This window comes from Bufo gargarizans, chromosome 6 (genome assembly GCF_014858855.1).
Source record: "Bufo gargarizans isolate SCDJY-AF-19 chromosome 6, ASM1485885v1, whole genome shotgun sequence".
Taxonomy (NCBI): Eukaryota; Metazoa; Chordata; class Amphibia; order Anura; family Bufonidae; genus Bufo; species Bufo gargarizans.
In genome coordinates this window covers 118,258,551-118,273,788 of record NC_058085.1, presented here as the reverse complement: position 1 = coordinate 118,273,788, position 15,238 = coordinate 118,258,551, and the positions used below count along the sequence as shown (strand labels likewise).

Sequence of the window (15,238 nt, the reverse complement as noted above, 5' to 3'; positions counted from 1 at the left end):
GCTTGGTTGAATTTTGAAGCTGTGGAATTTTATCTGTAAGGATGTACATAGCTGAAAAAACATGGCTGTGAAGAGAGCTGGCAGCATTCCAGGTGCTAAATCGGAGGGTGGTATTGGCAAGAGTGGTGTAGACATCCGGTGGATACTTAGCTTTCATCGGACACCATCACCCAGGTGGGCATGCTGGAAGTTGTAGTTAAACAAGGGCCAGCAGTTGCTTAAGCCTCAAATTAACAATTTCTCTGCTGGACAGCTGCAAACAATATAAACCAGCCTGTGGCGGTGGGGGAGACGTCTTAAAATACTTTGGAAAATGCCTTTTGGTCGTGAGGGATGACTTACCTCAGCACCTGCGCAATATTGAGTCAGAGCTGAGCAATGCTCTGCAGGGTTATGTCACAGTAATTGCAAGTTGTACATGAAGACCACTGCAAACATACTAATTAGCACACTGTGACACGTAATTACACAGGCAGAGCCCACGCTCTGTCATACCCGCAGCCCCCCACAGAGATGGAAGGTAATAAGGCGCTCAGAAAGGGAAATGTATGCACTTGTTCATACTTTTGACATCACAGGCAAATTAATATTTATTCACAGATTTTAATATTTATTCACTTACTGTATATTGCAGATTTTGCGGTGGATTTGACCCAGATTGTAATGTAAAATCTAAAGGTAGTAGTAAAGCCTACGACAATTCCACTTTGCGTGAATGCACCCGATTAGTCACCTTCTGTATAGTCTGCTGTAAAATGACCTTGGAAAGTCCAAGCCCACGGCTAAACAGTACAATGCCTGAAAATTCTTAAAGGGGCTATTCGGAATTAGATAAAAGCGCCACTCTTGCTCATGGGTTGGATCTGATATTGCAGCTTATCCCCATTTAAGTGAACACTGCAGTACCATATACTGCCCATAGACAAGAGTGGTGCTGTTTCTGGAGAAAAAAACACTCTTTTATCTAATCCTGGACAACCCTTAATTCATGGGCAGACTGGCCATAGACTCTACTAGGAAATTCCCCGGTGGGCCAATGTCCAGGGGGCCGACAAGACCCTCCTCATTGCTGCCAGCCAGGTACAGAAAGATCTTATGCTCAGGACAATGATACAGTTTCATACTGTGGCGAGGGTGACAGTATTTTGTGCTGCACTGTAGTATTTAGTTCTGCTAGACAGTAATTTGTGCTGCACTGTGGCGTTTGGTTCTGCGGGGGCAGTATTTTGTTCTGCACTACAGTATTGTTGGCCCTGCCCATTTCTGTTGTTCTGCTTTTTTTGTCAATTTGGACCCGCCTACAACATGGGGCCACTTTTAGATATTTTTCTAGGGCTCCTTTAAGTTCCCAGTCCTCTTCTGCCTAAATTCCTTGAAGCGCAAGAAGCAGGATTTGTGGCTATTATGGGGCCTAAAGAGATACCCATCTTGGACCCAAGATAGTCACCTTGAGGTTTTGAGCCTCCCATTAGTTCTGTAACAGTAGTAGAGCATGTCACTTACCTTCATCACTGTAAATTAAACTGTGGTGGTATGAAACAGCAAACGAATGGGAAGCATTGTGATTTTGTTAAAGGACCTCCATCCTTTAGGTACATCCCTGAATGGAAGCCATAGTTGGCCTCCCACTGTTCTGCATCCAACTGACTTTTATGTGTGTCACTGTATTTTCCACTATATATTTTTTATTTTATTTTTTACAACAACCACTCTATCCATCCCTGTGTGTGAAGAGTAGCATGCTCAGCCTCCCATCCTGAGATAAATAACCGCTCAGCCTGAGGACACACTTGGCATACACTCAGTATCTGCAGATCCAAAACCATTGAAGGTGGGGGTGGCGAATCGTCTTGATAAGGGGATGTTCTTTTTAACAATGACTTCTGCTTAAGAAACGAAAGAGCTGCAACACAGATAGGCACACAGGCCCCCGATATCAGCAGACATGTCAAATCCATTAAGCTTTTTAATGAGACAGTACTTGAGCCTCTAATTCTGTCTACTTTCTTGTCTCGTACTTAAAATATCCAAATGTAACTCACCCGTGGGATTGTAGAGGGTCTACGTTTTGACCAGATCCCTCCCTATACATGGCGTGCCATTGAAAATGCTACAAAGCTGCCCCTAAACATACAATTCTACTTTGAGCTTTCTAAGCATACAACTACTCCAATTTTATAATCTACTTAGATACTATAAAATATAACATGGTAAAATATGGCACCAGTTGACATCATTGTACATGTGTATAGACATGTAGCTGTAGAGCATGTAAAGGCAGCAGTCGAACATGGGCTTCAAAGGCCCCTCTGGAACATAAGAAGACACCACAATTATGAATGGCACCTGGTGGGTAGAGGGCCTTGTTACAGATTGGTTCCCTGAAGCTTCAGCAGAAGCATATGTATCTTACTCTAATCTCTGTATATAATGTACAGAAATAGTTGCCCTTCTCACTGTTTGTCTTTCCCTATGAGCTCATGACCTTTCATCCATCCACATGTTGAGTCCTACACTCTGCTGTCATCTACGACTAAATAATTTAATTCTGCAATGTGTCCTATTTTCTCTTTTCTTCCTTTGTCCATTCTCTTCTCTTGTAGTCTGACGTGCAGTGTTGCTGTCATTGCTATGCTCTTGGCACTGGTCATGATCCCCTTACCCACTCTGTACCCTGTCATCAATCCGCAGGGCCTGTCACATTTCATCTGAACAGTAGCTTGTCCTGAGTGCTCTTTGACCCCCCTGAGAGGCAAAAGAGCCAATGTCACATTGTCTCACAACACCAGATTTGAGCATTCAAGAAGGAAATTTAATTTGCTTTTTGCTAATGATGTTCCATTTTATCTCTTCCCTCCTCAGCTCCAGAGATTTCGCCGTTCAATCTCCTTAAAGACTATCCTTCGAAGTAAGAGTGTTGAGAACTTCTTTCAGAAGCCAAACAGTGAAATGAAGATACCTTCAGATGTTCTTCTCAGTCCACCGGTGCCACCACCACCTCCTTCACCTCCACCTGTCCCAACTGAGCCCCTGCCACAAGCTGACCAGTCCCCTCACCAACATCACAAGCCCTTATCCCTTTTGCAGCCAGTCCGTACACACAGCTTCCATGACCACGTCTTCAAGAAGCAGTGTCCCTGTCACCTGTGCCACCAGATCATTGTTGGTGAGTTATTTACTTCTTCATATCTATTTGTCACCACATGTTGCTGTAAAGATCAATGAAACCTCAAATCTGCTCCCATTTCAGGACAGATAGTTTGTGGTTTCACCAACATACATTATTATCCACATTGCCAGAGAGAGGGAACATATTCTCATCAGCGAACACTGTTCCAAGGGATTGTAATATGGTCCTAGGCCCAGGATTAGTCAAACTTTTATAGCCTTCCACATGGAAAACAGATTGTCGAAACCCGACAAAATCATGAACATCAGTAATAGTTGTTTGCAACAAAAGACACAACTATTCCGACCATTGTGACGATAAAAACAACTCATACTTGAGAAATATTTACTTCAAGAATCACGGTCTCGTTGATTGCACAACACTTCACCACCACTTGTCTTCACAGAAGATATTTCAGGCTTCTTGGAAAGGAATGTGAGCTAGAAACAAAAAAATGAATGCTGTTGATGAATGATGAAGCGTCCCAGAGCCAAATTCCAGTGTACTAGACTTTCCTGAATTTAATTTTGACTGATACTTCCAAAGAGACAAACTTGATCATCCTTCTGCTTTACACGTATGCAAATTAGTTGATACCAGCCAAGCCAGGAGATAATTTGCATATTTTTCCAGTGGATCATTGCCTGATAAAAGTCTTCATATACCGCTGTCTTTTCAATAAGAAACAGGCCCCACCAAGCTTTAGACTTTTTGACGTTAGCCTCCATACACGGTGTTTAAAGTTGTATTACCATCTAGAACATTGATGAAATATACTAGAATATACCATTAGTGTCAGATATCAGATAGGGATCCACACCCATCTCCAGAATGGGAGCCAAGAAGTGAAGGAGCGCGCAGCACGCATGCACTGCTATGAGACTTCCAAAAATAGCCAAGCAAGTGCTCTTGGCTGTTTTTGGAAGTCCCATAGAAGTAAACGGAGAGCAAGGCATGCAGACAGGCACCATCACCTCTCCATTCATCACTATGGGACATCCAGAAATAGCTGAGCCAGTTGTCGGCTATTTCTGGAACTCCCAGAGTGGTGCATGTTGGGTGGCCGCACATGGCCGAACTTTACTTCAGAGTCCTATTGTGGAGATTGTGGCATCCACACCTATCTGACATTGATGGTGTATCCTAGGAATATGCCATCAATGTCCCAGATGGGAATAGCCCTTTATGGTGCCCAGCAATACACAATGGGGTAAATATATTAAGATTTATTTAAGGTTTATTTTTCACCAGAATATTGTGCCTGCACCATTTTTAGTTTGTGCCATATTTATGTTTGGATTGTTAAATAAGTCTATATCTGTGATGTTGTTTAAGAAAGTAGTGAATGGAACATGTCACACAATGCACCACAAAAATCCCTATTTGCGTCACAACGCTCCATAGGGCTTTTATACAATGAGAATGTTACACCATTTTTTAGACTAACTTGGAGCTGGTATAGTTTTTGTACAAAATATGTGCCAAAAACTGTGGAAAACGAGGCCCAAAATAGGACTACACAAAAAATCTGTGTCAAAAGTTGTCTAAGGAAAAACCTTATAACTAGCATGTCATAAATGAAATAAAATTGTGGCTCAAAAACTTCATATATTGGGCACAGCAAGCATGTGCTGCACATTCTGGCACAAATTAAGACACTTTCCAGCCACGGCACAGTGACATTTATATATGCAACGCTTCGGCAACAGGGGTATAACTTGCGAGTTGACGGTGTACCGAGGAATAATAACAGTTAGTTCTCTACTCACAGTTTTGACACTCCCTGGGCCGGGCGGCAGTTAAGGGGAGAACAGCACCAAATTCTCTGGGGCACACTCTTCTACAGGGGACACCAGCCAGGTGGTGATTGAGGTGCCCTTGATGGTGATTGAGGTGCCCTTGATTGTGATTGGATTTCTGGGTGCTTGTGAGGCTGGGCCCCTGAATTAGGTAGTATCGTGACGCCAGCACCTTGGTGGTGCAAAATGATGAGTGGTTGCAGTATGGTAGTGGAAGAATAAGACAGGGTTCAAATCCAACTCAGAACTTTACTGTATGCAGGGTCTTGACAGCAATTTACATCCAGATATAAACAGTCTCTCATGTATATGGAGCTTAAATACTGTAAATCCCTTATAACAGGCTTTATGTGTAGTCCTGTATCAGGCTCAAGTCTTGCTAGAGTATGAAAGGTATCTTCTCACTGGTACTTAGCTCTTTGCCTTGTTCTAATGTCAGTAACAGTGGTTTAGGTCCTTATCTTCTACACCCAAGTGCTACAACAAATGGTCTGTCTGTCTTTGAAGTAACGGTGAGGCTGCCAAAAGCTAATAAACCTTTACCTTGGTACAAAGGCGCCTAAAGCCTAGTATAATGGCTATTGTCCTTCTTTTACATAGAAATGATAAAGTCAGCTGGCACTCCAGAAGAGTAGACGGTAGAAGAAGGCCCCACCTTTGCCTGTTTCTTGGCTTGACAACTGAGACAAAGAATTGGCATCTCTGGGCCGTAGAGCCCAAGAGAGAACTGAGAGGAGAGAGTCCTCTCCTTCCCCCTGCTCCTCACTCAAGCTCCTTCCACTCCAACTACCCTCACCAACAACTAACTAGGCCTGCACTGCAGTATATATAGACTATGGTGCTATCCCCATCTAGTGGTGGAATATGTGTAGTGCACATGACAGCCTGTTAACAGGGATTTTACTGCTAAGTCACAGAAATATGCAATTAACATGAAGATGACAAACTTTGCAGTGCCCCCGTACACGAGTGGGACGCTGCATAAATCTCTCCCAATATATACAACAGAAACCAGTTTTTGGAGTTCAAAATCAATGCCCCAGGAACACAGGTGGTCTGTCTAAATTTAATACCCCTTTCCATTTGGCCCAATTTCCGTACTGACTCTAATGGAGATGGAAAGGATCAGTCAAAGCCAGACATCTCCAACACATTTTAGCTGGGTATAAAACAATAGAATCAGACCCGTCAGATTAAATTTTTTCCAAGTAAATGAACAACCCCTCTACCCGGGATACATATGTAATTAAGAATGGATCATGCTGAAAACAGTGGGATCAGCCTACAATGTTCTACTGCTACTACTATCCGTATGCGATGCTGAAGTGCATCAATATAACTATGTTGGAACTATATGACCCTCAGAAATAATGACAATTAAAGGTGTATTTGCATTGTAGGCACTTATCGCAATAATTGGGGTTCCCTGAGCCCTCTTCCTGTCTACTGGTCCCCTATACAGCCTGACTACCCCAGTTCCACAAGTAGGTGGAGGTCCCAGATGTGGACATGCTATAAATGCCTTTGATAGGAATACTTATTTAAGAAAATGAACATTTTTTTGAGGTCACAATGCCCATTACAATATATGATGCAGATATTCTTCTGACATCAGATACAGTGTTAAACATGATCAAGAACTGTACAAGCTGTGACCCAATGGTTCAATGCTTAAGGTTAAATTGTGCTCTATGGAATGATTGTATCACAAAGGCTGAATACAGGGAATGAGAGTTAATACCTTGGCCTCTTAGAGATAGTTGCTGGGTGTGGGCTGGTCCAGCCCCCTTGGATCAGGAGCTGGAGCTAGGCAGTGTTCAGCCAGCATCCAAAGTGAGAGGAGCTACATTGAGCCGCTGGTGTTAGAGAGAGAAGCAGGGAACCCAGAGAGCTGTATCAGCCATTTAGCAACCGAGAACCCTTGGCCTACTTGGGAAGTTTGTTTGGATTCATTGAGAAAGAGACTCAGAGAGGAATTTGTGGTACAGCCTAGACAACACTATACAACTTTAGGAAAACTTTGCATGTTATCTGGAGATACGGAGCTCACTCTGCAACTGCCTCTGTGTCTCATGTGCCTAAATGGCTTTAGTAAAGAACAACAGATTTGTTACCCCTAAATCAGGCTTCATAATTTCCTTGTACAATCACCCTGCTCAGTCACATTGTCTCTCCTCTCCAGTATTCTGAGGAAGCTCTGCCTTACACCCCAATATCCACCAACACCTAGGCCCACCCCACTTACCACCAGGCAGGAGACCCCAAACCTTGGTGTGCTCCAAGGTGAAGAAAGGGTGCACTCCCTCCATCACTATACGGCCCAGGAAATGCCAGAGTGAGGACCGCCATTGTGACTACTACCAACCCTACCCTCACTATCGTTACCAGTCTTGTCCTCCCTTTCTCTTTTGTAGTCTGTTCTCCCAAATGGCACATCTGATATGTTGGTGACTAGCTGTCCGAGGGGACATTTCAGATGTCACTAGTTAGTGGGAAATGCCAGTAACATAAAGGGTCAGGACAAAAGCAGAAAAACAGAAGGTTATGTTTACTTAGACGACAATAACAGCCAAAAATAATTGGAGCTGTGTCTGACCTGCAGAGGCACACCTAGTTATTCGGGCAGTGAGGGGACGTGCCTGGAGACTCCACACTCCACATTGCTGCCATAATTGAAGACAGCTTCCAAGGCTTTTCAATTTACAAGATTCTTTTACAACAAAGCCCATAGTAGCAACTTGTGAAATGTTTCATATTGAACAGTCCTTGAACAATGTTTTCTGCTCCAAGATCTGAAGAAGCAGAAATAGAGAGGCTTTACAGCAATTCTACCAAAGTGGATTTCATGGCTCTTGTGTGACTCTAGTTGCTCTGCACAGAAGTTTTCAGAGCTTGCTTTGTTTCCAAGTCATAAGAGGCTAGGAGGGGTATATATTTTTGATTATGACAAACAGAACAGGCTTGTACAGAACTAAAATGATTGAAACTGTGATATAATACACTTAGATGTCCAGTATCTCTTTTATGTTCCTCAACTTTGTATGTAGGGCCAGCAGAAAGTTTATGTTGCCCATATAAGGTGGTAGAGAGGCCCTCTCCAGTTATGTTCTGAACTGCAGCAGCTTACAGTCATGAGAGAAACAAAGTACACCCTCTTCGAATTATATGGTTTTATGTATCAGGAGTTCTGATTCAGGACATAATAAAAAAAATCTGGTCTTTAAAAGGTCTGAAAATAAAACACATAACAGATTCTACTGTTTCATTATTTATTAAAAATATGACGCCAAAATGCAGAAGATGTGCATGAAAAACTTACTATAGCCTCAGGCCCCCTTCACACGGGCGTCGCGGGTGAGGTCTGGATGCATTCAGGGTACATTGCGGGCAGGGGGGCACCCAGGAATTTTGTCTAGGGGGGGTCCGAAAGGCAAAAAATGTGTGCCAATTCTTTTGCCCGCCCATTTTTTAAAGCCCCCTTCATATTTAAAAATGCGGCGTGCATAACATGTTGTGCTAATTCTTTTGCCTGGCCATTTCTAATGCCCCTATAGTGCCACCTGATGCCCCATAGTGCTGCTCTCCCCTATTGTGCCCCCTATAATGTGCCAATAAAAAAAAAGCCCTTTCATAGCCCCCAGGTTCCCCCATAGTGCTCCTCTCCCACATTGTGCCCCCCATAATGTGCCAGTAAGAAGTGCCCCCCAAAATCAGCAAGAAATAAATGCCCCCAGAGTGCCACCCCCAAAAAAAATGGGGCTGTAAGAAATGCCAGATGCCCCCCCCCCAAAAAAAAACAAAAAAACCCCCAAAAAACTAATACTTACCTTCATCAGCAGTGATGCAATGCAGGCCTCTTCCGGCTTGTGTCCCTGCTGTGTGCTGCCCGACTCAGGTGGCGTGATGATAATGACATCATCGCGCCACCCGAACCGGCCTCTGATAGGCTGCAGGCATTAGTGCCTGCGGCCTATCAGAAGAACAGGAAAGGGAGACGCCTCTCCCTCCCCTGCCCCGCGGGGCCGCCGCAGCACAGCCATCTGTATCACTGTCCTGAGGAACAAATGAATATGGAGATGAGGGCTTCCACAATGGAAGCCCTCATCTCCTACTCCCCCACCACCGCTGCCCTGAGGGATTAAAAAAATATATATATTCGCTGGTTCTTCTAGGAGGGGTCCAGACCCGCTGGACACCCCCTGTAGGTCCGCCACTGATTGCGGGAAACCCGCGCAAATAGGCACGCAATTTCAGTCAGTTTTGTCTGCGATTGCGTTCCGATGTTTTTTCCACGTGAGATGCAATGCGTTTTGCACGCGTGTGAGAAAAAACTGAATGTGGACCTGAACCCGGACTTCTTCACTGAAGTTCGGGTTTGGGTTAGGTGTTCTGTAGATTTTATTATTTTCCATTATAACATGGTTAGAATGGAAAATAATAACATTCTTTTATATAGAATGCAAAGTCAAATGTCAGTCGATGGTTAAAAAATAATAGAAACATTACTCACCTCATACACTTGATCGCGCAGGGATCCTCTTCTTTGTTCTTCTTGAAGGACCTGCAAAAGGACCTTCGCTGACGTCATTGCGCTCACCAGACGTCAGCGCAGGTCTTGCTGAATGAAGATAGAAGGACCTTCTATCTTCATTCAGCAGGACCTGCGCTGACGTCACTGCGCTGACAACATGGTGAGCGCGATGACGTCAGCGAAGGTCCTTTTGCAGGTCCTTCAAGAAGAACAAAGAAGAGGATCTTGGCTGCGCGATCAAGTGGATGAGGTGAGTAATGTTTTTACTATATTTTAACCCTCAAGTGACATTTCACTTTGCATTCTGTATTAAAGAATCCTATTATTTTCCATGATAACCATGTTATCATGGAAAATAATAAAGTAAATGGGGACCCAGGTCGCTCATCCCTCGTCTCCTTAGCAACCATACGTGAAAATCACATCACATCCGCACTTGCTTTTAATTTCTTTTGCACCATTCATTTCCATGGTTCCTGCGTTGCTTGAGAAATGCTGAATATAGAACATGCTGCGATTTTCACCAACGCACAAGTGATGTGAGAAAAACATAGCTCATGTACACAGCCCCATTGAAATGAATGGGTCAGGATTCAGTGCGGGTGCAATGCGTTCACCTCACGCATTGCACCCGCGTGGGAAACTCGCCCGTGTGAAAGGGGCCTTACTGCATCCATAGGACTTAAGAGGACAAGTAGCAGTTAGGTGCTGCTAATCAAATAGCCTTGATGAATTAATTATCAACAAGTGTAACCACTTCTATAAGAGCAGAAAAAATTGCTGGTCTGAAACATTCAGAAATGTGAAAACACAATTGTTTGCCTGCAGCAATTATTAGTGATTAGACAGCACAATTTGTAAGTTATGATATTTTAACCTGCTAAAAAATTCCAATTGCCCGATGAACGAGCGTTTGCTCATTCATCGCGTAATCAGCTGCAGTATTAGACAGGCTGAACATTGCTAACGAGTGTTCCTACAAATGCTTCTCAGCGATTATCTGCCTGAAAATTGGCTGGTGTAACACAACCTTTACAGAAGCAATTGTTGCTGCCCATCAGGGGAGGATTATAAGGCCATTTCTAAACACCTTGAAAAAGATTTTTCACAAGTGGAAAACATTCAAGACAGTTGACAGTCTTCCCAGGAGTGAACGTCCCAACAAATTCACCCCAAAGGTCAGATCGTGCAATGCTCAGAAAAATTGCAAAAAAATGCAAGACTCTACAGGCCTCAGTTGGTATGTTAAGCACAGTGGTTGAGGGGTGATAATTTAGTTTTGTTTTGCAGCCACAGGACCTGGTCAGCTAGAAGTCAGGACCTAGGCACTTAGGCCCCTTGCACACGAGCGTGTCCGGATACGTCCCGGTGCATTGCGGCAAACCCGCGCGAGTAGGAACGCAATTGCAGTCAGTTTTGACTGCGATTGCGTTCCGATGTTCAGTTTTTATCGCGCGGGTGCAATGTGTTTTGCACGCACGGGATAAAAAACGGAACTGTGGTACCCAGACCCGAACTTCTTCACAGAAGTTCAGGTTTGGGTTAGTTGTAGTGTAGATTGTATTATTTCCCCTATAACATGGTTATAAGGGAAAATAATAGCATTCTGAATACAGAATGCATAGTTAAATAGGGCTGGAGAGGTTAAAAAAATAAAAATAAAATTTAACTGCGTTCATCTCATGGTCCATCACATGATCCATCACAATGGTGATAGATCATGTGATGAGCGTAGTGGCGTCATCAAAGGTCCTATTGCTCACAGATAAAGGCAAAAGAGATGCCGGCTGCGCGAACAAGTGGATTAAGGTGAGTTAAATTTTAAAAAAAATGTTTTAACCCCTCCAGCCCTTTTTTACTATGCATTCTGTATTCAGAGTGCTATTATTTTCCCTTATAACCATGTTATAAGGGGAAATAATAATGATCGGGTCCCCATCCCGATCGTCACCTAGCAACCGTGCGTGAAAATCGCACCCCATCCGCTCTTGCTAGCGGATGCTTGCGATTTTCACGCAACCCCATTCATTTCTATGGGGCCTGCGTTACGCGAAAAACGGACAAAGAGGAGCATGCTGTGATTTTCATGCAATGCACAAGTGATGCGTGAAAATCACTGCTCGTGTGCACAGTCCCATAGAAATGAATGGGTCAGGATTCAGCACGGGTACAATGCGTTCAACTCACGCATCGCATCCGCGTGGAATACTCGCCCGTGTGAAAGGGGCCTTAGAGGTCATTGAGTTGACCATTAACTCCTCTGTGTACCAAAGTATTCTAGAGTCAAATCTGAGGCCATTTGTCCAACAGCTAAAGCTTAGCCGAAATTGGGTCATACAACAGGACAATGATCCCAAGCACACCAGCAAATCTATAACAGAATGGCTGAAAAGGAAATGTATAAAAGGTGCTGCAGTAGTCTAGTCAAAGTCCATACCTCAATCCAATTAAAATGCTGTGGTGGGACCTTAAAAGAGCTGTGCATAAAAGAATGCCCACAACTCAATGTACTGAAGAAACATTGTCAAAAAGAGCAGGCCAAAATTCCTGTTTGAGAATCTGATAAAGTTATAAAGAAAACAAATACAAGTTATTACATTCTAAATGCGGTTCTACAAGCTAAAGGGTGCACTTAGTTGGGGTGCACATAGTTATTCACACATGGGTTTTCCAGTTAAGCCTCATTTTTGTTGAATGAATTTGTCATGTGTTGTTGGTCATCCGAGGTTGTATTTACCTTATTTTAAGACCAGATGTTTTTTTATTCTGTCCTGATATGTAAAACCATAGACATCAAAGAGTGTGTACTTAGTTTTTCTCATGATTGTATATGCTCCAGAGCCAAACTGTATTTTTGTTTGATATTGTGTTATTATATGTTGTAGGATCTGTGGTCACATGGCCCTTCTAATAGGTCCTCAAGTAACCAGGATATAATATTGCTATATTAATTTCAACTGTTATTACAGGTGGTGGCTCAGCAGATGTTTTACTCATTTGTTGTTAGCTTCTGGTGATGTAAAACAGAGGGGCAGCTGGGAGTTACAGCCTCTTGCACCAATTTAGAGGAGGTGGGTCCTTTTAGGTATCTCCTAGTGAGAACCCTGCGAGGACTACAGACCATTTGTGAAGTGGTGGCTAGAAGTGGGTAAGTTGTGTCTTGTGGGCCTTCTCCTCCAAGATTTTTTTCTTGATAGAGAGGAGTCTTCCAACATGAAGCTGAGAGCTGTGTCAAGTAAAAGCTACAGTAGAGAAAGACCATGAGAGAGCTAGAGGCTGGTGCTAGGGGTGCAGAGTCAACGGCCAAGAGTCATGACAAGGTCTGACTATGGGGTTGGAGAACACCCTCTTTGCGACATTATAGGAAGCTGCATGTGAGACTTTGGCAGCAAGACAACACTGGTTTGTGTACAGGTTGAACAGGATAGCCACTGAATACCCCTGTGTTGGAGAAAAACTGTGAACTTAGGGAGAATTGGAGAACCGCCACTTCCACCTGTGAGTAGTGGATTGTTAGGCTGCATTCACATCTCCGGCAAGCTGAGCCGACCGCCTTATCCGGCACAAGTGCCAGCTGTCGCCCGGACCAAAAACAGTTGCATGCAACTGCTTTTGTCCATCCAAAACCCGGCATTTATGCCGGAAGGTGACCGGATCACTTAAAGGAAACCTGTCACCTCCAACAAACATCCCAAGCCGGCAGCAGTACCTTAGAGTAGCCAGAAGCATGTTTGTTTGTTTGTTTCTTCCTGCAGGCAGATGAAGCAAAAGCTGTAAAAACGTTCTTTAATCCCCTGCCAACGCGCTTTTCTAGTCAGGCTTGAAGTCAAGGGCGCAGCGGCCTCCTTGCTTCAAGTCACGGTAACCACGCCCCCTTCCCTGCCCCTTCGCTGTGACTGGCAGCGCTTATGCACGAGAGATCGGCTGGCTTTGCCGAACTGCTGGCTGTCAGTCACAGCGAAGGGGCAGGGAAGGGGGTGTGGTTACCGTGACTTGAAGCAAGATGGCCGCTGCGTCCGTGACTTCAAGCCTGACTAGAGAAGTGCGCCGGCAGGGGATTAAAGAACATTTTTACAGCTTCTGCTTCTCTGCCTGCAGGAAGAAAATGATCGTTACAAACACGCTGCTGGCTACTCTCAGGTACTGCTGCCGACCTGGGATGTTTGTTGGAGGTGACAGGTTCCCTTTAAGTGATCCTGATTTTATCTAGACTAGTTATAGTCTATCTATAATTATTTTTGTTATCTGTTATTTAGATTATTTTAATCTATCTCCACCATAAATAGGTAACTCCAAGCAGGGATTACGCTGTAAGATGTGTAAGATCGGAGTCCATCTGTGGTGCTCGGAGGAGGTGTCACACCAGCAATGTCTGGGAAAGACGGTAAGATGCTAAAATCTTCTATTTCTCAAATCCTAGTAGGTCTCTCTGTATATACATATTATATATAACTGTCCTATTCATTATATGTGTCCACATGTATAGTGACCATCTCTGAACTGTGTCCTTTAATATATATATTGCATATTATTTTCACAGTCTACATCTTTTCGACGGAATTTCAGTTCTCCTCTCCTAATCCATGAGCCTCTTTCAAGCCCCAAGGAATCCCCAGTACCTGGTAAGCCATAATTTGTATCCTGAGCATTACTGTACATACTGTATAATGGAAAGTCTCACCAACAATACCACCTGAAAATCATAAGTTGTGCTATAATATGACATGTGGCAAGCAGTATTCGTACTGGCCCAGCAGAGTAACAGAGGCTCTGATTCTATAGTGGGCTCCAAAGGTACAGAGATTGCCACTAGGATTTATTTCTTTGAATTGAAATCTATTAAGACTTTATTGATGATATGGGGATTGGGCCCTGAAAATAATATCCTCTGGTGGGCCAAAGGAATCCCACTCCGACCCTGGTGGCAAGTGAGTGGATATTTTGACTATAGAGTGCTTGCTGATGCAGGAAATTGCTGCCTACCCATGAAAGGTAGCTTTGGTTGAAACTTCCACTCAAATTCTGGAAAGTGCCAGTGGCTTTTTTGTCTAGCGATGGATGCTCAGAGAACAATTGTGGAGGTCATTAAACATATTCTGTGAGTTTGTTTGCTATCAGATATTGTATTTTAATCTGCAACCTGGGTATGATATTTTCTGAGGGAGAAATGCGTCTGGCAATAATATAATTTATGTGTCTAGTCAAGCTAAAGAGTTCTTTCAACACCCTTAAGTACCATGAAGAATCAACAGGGTTCTCCAAGCAGCAGCCTGACAATCCAGATAAGCATATACACTATTTAAAGGGTTATTTAAGAAAAAGTAATACTATGCAATGAAGAGAGCATTTCAACTAAATATGGGCAGCACGGTGGCTCAGTGGTTAGCACTGGTGCCTTGCAGCGCTGGGGTTGTAGGTTCGAATCCGACCAACGGCAACATCCGCATGGAGTTTGTATGTTCTCCCTGTGTTTGTGTGGGTTTCCTCCAGGTACTCCAGTTTCCTCCCACACTCTAAAGACATACTGATAGGGACCTTAGACTGTGGGGACAGTTGGATGATAATGTCTGTAAAGCACTGTGGAATATAGTAGTGCTATATATAATGCATAAAATAAATAAATAAAGTATTATTGCAATATGCATTCAATAAAAATATTCAAAGTTTTCCTGTACATTACATTTCCTCCTGCTGTTTATTCTTCTTGTCCTGCATTCAGCGGTGGACTTATATGCTCAG

The 15,238-nt window shown here is 43.5% G+C and overlaps 1 protein-coding gene across 2 annotated transcripts in view; it reads left to right on the top strand.

Moving 5' to 3' along the window:
* STAC2 (SH3 and cysteine rich domain 2) overlaps window positions 1-15,238 on the top strand; it is a 135,224-nt gene that overhangs the window by 101,713 nt on the left and 18,273 nt on the right. For both annotated transcript variants that reach the window (XM_044300101.1, XM_044300100.1), the window contains 3 exons: window positions 2,863-3,166; window positions 13,786-13,883; window positions 14,040-14,121. In XM_044300101.1, the coding sequence (XP_044156036.1) occupies window positions 2,863-3,166; window positions 13,786-13,883; window positions 14,040-14,121 (484 nt within the window). The remainder of the gene's footprint in view (window positions 1-2,862; window positions 3,167-13,785; window positions 13,884-14,039; window positions 14,122-15,238) is intronic.